Source organism: Poecilia reticulata, linkage group LG2, assembly GCF_000633615.1.
Source record: "Poecilia reticulata strain Guanapo linkage group LG2, Guppy_female_1.0+MT, whole genome shotgun sequence".
NCBI classification, from domain to species: Eukaryota; Metazoa; Chordata; class Actinopteri; order Cyprinodontiformes; family Poeciliidae; genus Poecilia; species Poecilia reticulata.
In genome coordinates, this window is record NC_024332.1 from 2,936,499 (window position 1) to 2,943,853 (window position 7,355).

The window sequence follows — 7,355 nt, forward strand, 5'->3', positions numbered from 1 at the left end:
TTCTTTAGACTATATTCTCCGCAGAGGTAGAACGTGTGCGCCGCCTTTGCTTTGCGCCAGGCTGATTTTAAGTTCCACTAGTTGAAAAAAAAAAAAGAGAGAGAGAGAAAAGGTTTTGGTGGGAAGATCAAGCTTGTGCACAGCAGCAAGGCTGGATATCGCATGACCGATGCAGAGCTGCAGAGGGAGAGAGAGAGAGAGAGAGAGAGAGAGAGAGAGAGAGAGAGAGAGAGAGAGAGAGAGAGAGAGATTCTTGCATTCGGGGAGAAAGCTGGAAGAGCATATTCGCTGATCTGCGCTCGTTTTGGACGCTCTGGTGGCTAAAATAAAGAGGCGCATTTGTCATCCGCTTCAGGTCTGTGCGCACTTGGAGGAAAGTCACGTTCTTTAAGAAAAAAATAATAATATATATAATATATATATATACTTTAAAAAAATGCATGCGACAAGAACGGCGTGATGTTCTGAGATGTGGGATTACAGCGCTCTGTTCTCAGCCATGTCCGAACTTTGGTTCTGGCTGCTCTTCCGAGATGACGCCGCTGATTTCGGCCGGACGGACTCGGAAGCCGCGCTGGCGTGAATGAGATCTCTCCCTCCCTCCTCCTCCTCCTCCTCTTCCTCCTCCTTCTCTTCCTCTTTCCCCGGATCAGACGGCACTCTTAACGTGCGCCTGCTGTATGGAGCCTAACGCGGAGGAGACTTGACTTGTTTTTTTTTTTTTTWAWTWWTTWWTTTTTTTTTATTTTATTTTCCTTTGTTTTCTATTTCTATTTCGTCCGATTTTTGTTGTCGTATCTGGTTTGGCGATCGAGTGAAGGACGGGTGACACCATAGGAGAAGGAGGCAAAAAAAAAAAAAAGACAAATCAATGTTTTCCACTGAGGTTGGAGAGAGAAGACCGTGATTTTCGGGATGCCTTGGCGTTCACACGGATCGGCACGGTAAGATGTCTATGATTCACGCATTTATTCACGCATTATGCTCGAATTCTGAGGATCTTCTACCGTAGGTTGGAACATTTTTTTTATGGGGATCTGTCCGTGGTGCTGAAATCTCTGTCTGTCCACCCCCTCCCACCACATCCTCCCTCTGCCCTTTACTGCATTAGCGAAGTTGATCCGATTCAAGACAGTTTAGAAAAAAAAAAAGGTGTGCGCGCCGCTTTCCTTTACCTTGACAAAAAAAAAAAAAAAAAGCCTCCCAAGTTAGTGATAACACCCATTATCGTCTTCCAGCCGCGTTTGCAACAGACGTTTACATTAGACGTGACTTTAAGGATCGATTGCAGCGCCCGGAGATGTCTTAAATAAGACTATTTGGATGGGGATTCGGTGTACATAGACTAAAATGTACGCGCGCACGTGCAAATCCGCGTGCACGCGAAGCAAAAAAAAAAAAAARGGGGGGGGGGGGGRCAATATGTAACCCCCTCTTTTCCCTCACCCCCCACTCTATGGCAGTAGAAGCTCTGCCGCCTCATTTTCTGGTTATTTACCAGAGATCAACAGCCCCATTCACGCCGTCTTCATCTTTGATCAACTTCTCTCGATCATTTCTGCCTGTAGGCAAAAAGGAGGTTCTGTCGCCTTCCTAGGCCGGATTTTTTTTTCTTTATCTCTCCCTTTCCCCTCTCCAAGACGAGCAGTGCCTGCTTTATTTTTCTTTCCTATTCTCGATCAATTCCTTTCGAGAGAGAGAGAGAGAGAGCGAGAGTATGAGAGAAAAGGTCTCCTTTTCAGTTCCCCCCCCAACCCTTCAAATAAGAGTCGATAAAAATGACACTGCGCTTGAATTAAATCCCCGTGTCCTCGTGTTGCTGTTTGCTCCCAGCCTGGAAAGGGAAAAGAATCCAGACAGTTTGGCCACAGTTTGCCAGGGGGGGCAGTGGAGGGGAGCTGGGTCAGGATTCCTCATTAGAAAACGATGGAAGATTTCTGTGTAAGGTACATTCAAGGCAGATGACGGTTGGTGTTTGAAAATCCAGTGATGAAGTCTAGACTTCCATTTTCCAAGATGGATTGGTTTTAATTTAAGCAGTCCAACAACTAGCTTACCTATCCTCCATGTTTATAGTTAAGCACTGAAGTTGCAGCACATCTTCACGCCGAACAATCTTCAATAGGCCTACTTGTTTTTTACCTGTGTGCCATGAATACTCACAGGGGCTCAGTTCATTTAGTAGGCAGCTATGAAGAAATGTTGCACATGTCTCATGCATTTCCTGTGCAGTATAAAAAAGAACCCCTCCTTTTTTTTTCTATTCTCTTCTACCCACCCCTCCATACCCCCCCTCCCCCCTTCCCTAGATGACACCTCACACTGGCACCACACTCGAGTGAGCCGGGGCATCCTCTCCCAGGACAAAATGCATATCTGGATTCTAAAAATAATCCTTCTGATTGCATCATCTCCGAGGCTGGTCGAGATGTATGACAATTATGGGGAGATCTGCCGGAGCCTGTGCACGTGTGACGAGAAGGAGGGGATCCTGACGGTGAGCTGCGAGAACCGGGGGATCATCAGACTGACAGAGATCAGCCCGGTTCAGTTCCCGATGTACCACCTCCTGCTGACAGGGAACCTCCTGAAGAAGCTGTCAGTCAATGATTTCATCAATTACACTGGGGTAACCATCCTGCACTTGGGGAACAATGATATCTCCGAGATCGAGTCGGGTGCCTTCAACGGACTCCAGGGATTAAAACGGTTGCACCTGAATAACAACAAGATTGACCTTCTGAGGGACGACACTTTCACAGGGCTGGAAAGTTTGGAATACCTACAAATTGATTATAACTACATTACAACTATAGAGCCCAATGCCTTGAGCAAACTGCACCAACTGACAGTGATGATTTTGAATGATAACTTACTTTCTGCCCTCCCCTCCAATATATTCCGGAATGTCCCCCTTACGCACTTGGACCTTAGGGGGAACCGACTAAAAATGTTCCCCTACATCGGCCTCCTGGAGCACATGGACAAAGTCGTGGAATTACAACTGGAGGAAAATCCGTGGAACTGCTCATGTGAGCTCATTGCTCTCAAGGCTTGGCTAGAGAGCATAGCCTACACGGCTCTGGTCGGGGAGGTGGTGTGCGAGACGCCTTTCAGGCTGCATGGCAGAGACCTGGATGAGGTGTCAAAGCAGGAGCTGTGCCCGCGGAGACCCGTAGAGGACACGGTCAGGCCTGCACCACCCAGCAGCACCAATGGATATTATCAGACCACACCTTCTGCTGTCACGGCCTCCGTCACCTCATCAGCTGTTTTTAGGTCCTCCTCCAGGCCTACCAAGGGCACACGGCAATTTAACAGAACTAGGTTAAAGCCCACTTCTCGGTTACCGGGCGGTAACCCGTATAACTATGGCCCCATCATTGCTTTTCAGACCAAATCTCCTGTGCCTTTGGACTGCCCCACTGCCTGCACATGTAATCTGCAGATTTCTGAAATTGGGTTAAATGTCAACTGCCAAGAGAGAAAGATTGAAAGCATTTCTGATCTGAAACCCAAGCCATACAACCCTAAAAAAATGTATCTCACTGGAAATTACATCCCTGTGGTGCGAAGATCTGATTTTGTCGATGCCACTGGATTGGATTTGCTTCACCTGGGAAACAACAGGATAAGTGTGATCCATGACAGGGCTTTTGGGGATTTAACCAACCTGCGTCGGCTGTATTTAAATGGTAATCTCATGGACAGGCTTACAGGGGAGATGTTTTTTGGCTTGCAGAACTTGCAGTACCTTTATTTAGAGTACAACAAAATCAAGGAGGTGGAGGCTGGCACTTTTCGCTACTTGCCTAATCTCCAGCTGCTTTTCCTCAACAACAACCTCCTTAAAACTTTACCCATGGGCATCTTTTCCAGCCTCTCCCTGTCTCGGCTTAATCTGCGTAACAACCAATTCCAAAACCTGCCTGTGAGCGGTGTTTTAGATCAGCTCAAGTTGCTTGTGCAGATAGATCTGTTTGAAAACCCCTGGGACTGTTCTTGCGACATAGTGGGGATGAAGATATGGCTCGAGCAGCTCAGTGCAGGCACGGTGGTTAATGAGGTTGTGTGCGAGACCCCTGTACGCCACAAGGGGACGGATCTGCGTTCCATCCAGTCTGAGCAGCTGTGCCCAGACTACACTGACTCATATGTCTCACCAACTCCCCCCACGGAGGAGCCCATGGACGACCATGTTGTCACAACAAACGCTCCCCAGAAGTTCAGCCCCTCAAGCAGCACAGTTCCCCTCTCGGTCCTCATCCTTAGCCTCTTGCTTGTTTTCATCATGTCCGTCTTTGTGGCGGCGGGGCTCTTTGTCGTGGTGATGAAAAGGCGTAAAAAGTCTCAGAGTGACCGCACGAGCACCAACAATTCAGACGTCAGCTCCTTTAACCTGCAATACAGCCTCTACAGCAATCGCTCCGGCCCTAAAGTCAAAGCCCCCGCCGGTCACGTTTACGAGTACATTCCCCACCCCATGGGCCACATGTGCAAAAATCCCATTTACAGGTCACGGGAAGGGAACACGGTGGAGGATTACCGAGACCTGCACGAGCTCAAGGTGACATACAGGAGTACCCCTGATGAGGAGAGGGACAGTAGCACGTTGAGGAGTCCCGCGTACAGCGTCAGCACCATCGAGCCACGTGACAACCCCTCCCCCATCCAGGATGCAGACCACTTTTTCAGGGGCATTCTGGAGCCCGATAAGCAGTCCCCGCATCAGTCCATCCCATCCATCCCAGCAGTCAATTTAGAGTACAAGTACACTGGGCCTGTGTCGTACACCTACAACCCAAATTTCGATGTCAGACGGCAGTTCTTGCACCCGGAGAGGATAAGAGAAACGGTGCTCTACGGCACAGCACCCAGTACTGTTTATGTGGAGCCCAACAGAAACGAGTATTTGGAGCTAAAAGCTAAACTGCAGTCTGAGCCTGATTACCTCGAGGTCCTTGAGAAACAGACCACCTTTAGTCAGTTCTGAGCAACGCGGTTGCTAATGTTAATGAGACACTTTCTCTGCTGGTCCTCCTTGAAACAGTGGCTCAGTTTATTAAAGGGTGCCTTGGCACAGAAACACACGAGCGAACGCGAGGGAGCTAGGACGGGGTGTGCCGAACAATCAATTCTTTCTGAAACTCGACAGCACGAAAAACGGATACAGCTTTCCGACACGTAGACGAACAAACTCCACTGATGATGATGCAAATTTTATTTTTTTATGGTGAAGATGGAATAACACAAAATGTAAGTGTACTGGTAAATCCTATCCAACTTCATTTTCAGGAATATAACCATACATTAAAAAAAAGGTATATTGTGAATCAGAAGAGAGAGAGAAACGTTTATAAAATCCCTCCTGGACAAAAAAAAAAGAAGAAAAACACTTGTACAGCAGATGATCAGAACTGTGTAGGACTATTTTCTGCTGTAGTCTGTAAGTAAGTATTTATTGATATAATCTGCCATGTCTTTTAAAAAAAGAAAAAAAAACTTTGATTCTACATCAGATATTACCTGTGTCATCATATTCCATGATCCTCTGGAAAAAAAAAAGGCTTATGTTTGTAGTTTCATTTACTGTAGCTCTGCATTGTAACAGTGGCTTTTTCTTTTTTGAAAGTGGCACACCCCCCAAATGTTCAAAAACAGACTGCGTCATTTGAAGATTTAAAAAAACAAAACAAAACACACAAAAAAATAGTGTCTTTGTATGCTTTCTGCACTTTTTGAAATTGGAAGGCGAGTTTGCCTTCGTTGAGCTCTCATAAAGGAGATTATTATATTAAAAATGAATATGAGTATTCATTCTTAATATGTAGAGGTGATATGTTATCAAAACTAAATTCATAAATGATATTTGAAGTATTCATTATGTTGTGTAATACGGATATTTTAATCAATGTAACACCTATTTTTATACGAGCATTGGCAGATTCTCTATCCCTTATTGGTTCCTTTGTTTTGATTGCTTTGCACTTATTGCACTATATTGACCAAACTATGTTATTGTCATCAAATAAAACAAGATGTCAGGTTCATACATTGTGCTCATGAGGAAAACTGAAGTGTTCTGGTTGACATTACTAAGAACCATCAGAGTTGGGTTGGTAGTGAACCCTTTTAATTTGGCAAATCCACTGACATTGTCTTGGCTAAGAACCGGCGACTGAAGATGCAGTCTGTGCTTCACTCATAGGGCCAAGCTGGCGTCTCAGAAAGGCCTGAAATCAATGGGGATTCAATCAATGAGCATTAAACCTTTGCAATTATACAATGACAACTGTATCCACATTACTGCCTGCCAAGCGACAAGGAGGTCATTTATATAAACATGATAGGAGCCGACTTAGAGCTCCTGCAAAGCCAGTGGGTATCAACTTTGACAGTGATGAAGGCATACAGACTGAAGGTAGTCATAATAGGCTTGTATTAGGAACTTTAAAAAAATAAAAAAAGAAATACATGGATAGTTATAAAAATGCTAAAAACGTAAATTTATTTAATTGTATATTTCAGTGTGGTTTTATACAACACTATTTTTTCAGTCGTGGTTCTGATATCAGTCGAATATTATCAAATTACAACCACTGATTCGACCAAAAACAACAACAGCTCAACTATTCATTATAGTAATAGAATCACATTTCATCTCGGTTTTGTTAAGATACTAAATTTCAAATGTAATATTTTCATTCTTTGCATATGAATAATATTTTTAGCTAGCTGAATGGACTACTAACTGCTCTTATTGCCCATATATGACGTGCATTTTAAGAGACTAGTGGTTACATAGAGTGGTAAAGAAAGAAAACAATAGAGAATAGAACGCATAGAAAATGTCATCAACTGTTAAAGTGGGCAAGACATGCATCAAGTTTAAAGCAAGTGTAAAATGATGCACTTGGTTGGTATGAAAGGTTTTGTGGTTGATAATGACGTTTAGCTCATGAGAAAGACCAACATTGCGATGGTACAAAATAACAAGCACAAATCAAAAACAACAACTTTAGACACTAAAGCAAAACAAAATTAGTCAATTAACTATTATTGTCTTTTTGAGTCGGAATTGGTGCAAAACATAGCTTCCCTGTTGTGATTTGGGTACAAAAACCAGGCAAAAGTATATTAAAAAAAATTCAATCAAGAGCAAATCTTAACATTAAAAGTATGTAAATTTTGCTTTTGCAGTTTTCATGTTTGACTTTTTCAGTGATTTGTGGTAGTGTATGCTATGTAACAGACAGGGCTCTGGGTTCAAAAGGATCCAGATTCAAATGTGAGAGGAGAGGGTGAAATGAAGACACTTTTTAAAATACAGATTGTAACTTAAAGGTATATATATA

At 43.9% G+C, this 7,355-nt stretch overlaps 1 protein-coding gene across 1 annotated transcript; it reads left to right on the plus strand.

Annotated features, from left to right (window-relative positions):
• The first annotated feature begins 737 nt into the window (after positions 1-737).
• On the plus strand, positions 738-6,052 carry slitrk5 (SLIT and NTRK like family member 5). The gene is made up of 2 exons (XM_008428047.2): positions 738-944; positions 2,310-6,052. Exon 2 carries the CDS (start codon positions 2,369-2,371, stop codon positions 4,991-4,993), a length of 2,625 nt encoding a protein of 874 aa, XP_008426269.1. The 5' UTR covers positions 738-944; positions 2,310-2,368; the 3' UTR covers positions 4,994-6,052.
• The last annotated feature ends 1,303 nt before the right edge of the window (positions 6,053-7,355 follow it).

Excerpts from the sequence above, each read along its gene's own strand:
- slitrk5 (XM_008428047.2), top strand. The coding sequence starts at position 2,369 with ATGCATATCTGGATTCTAAAAATAATCCTTCTGATTGCATCATCTCCG.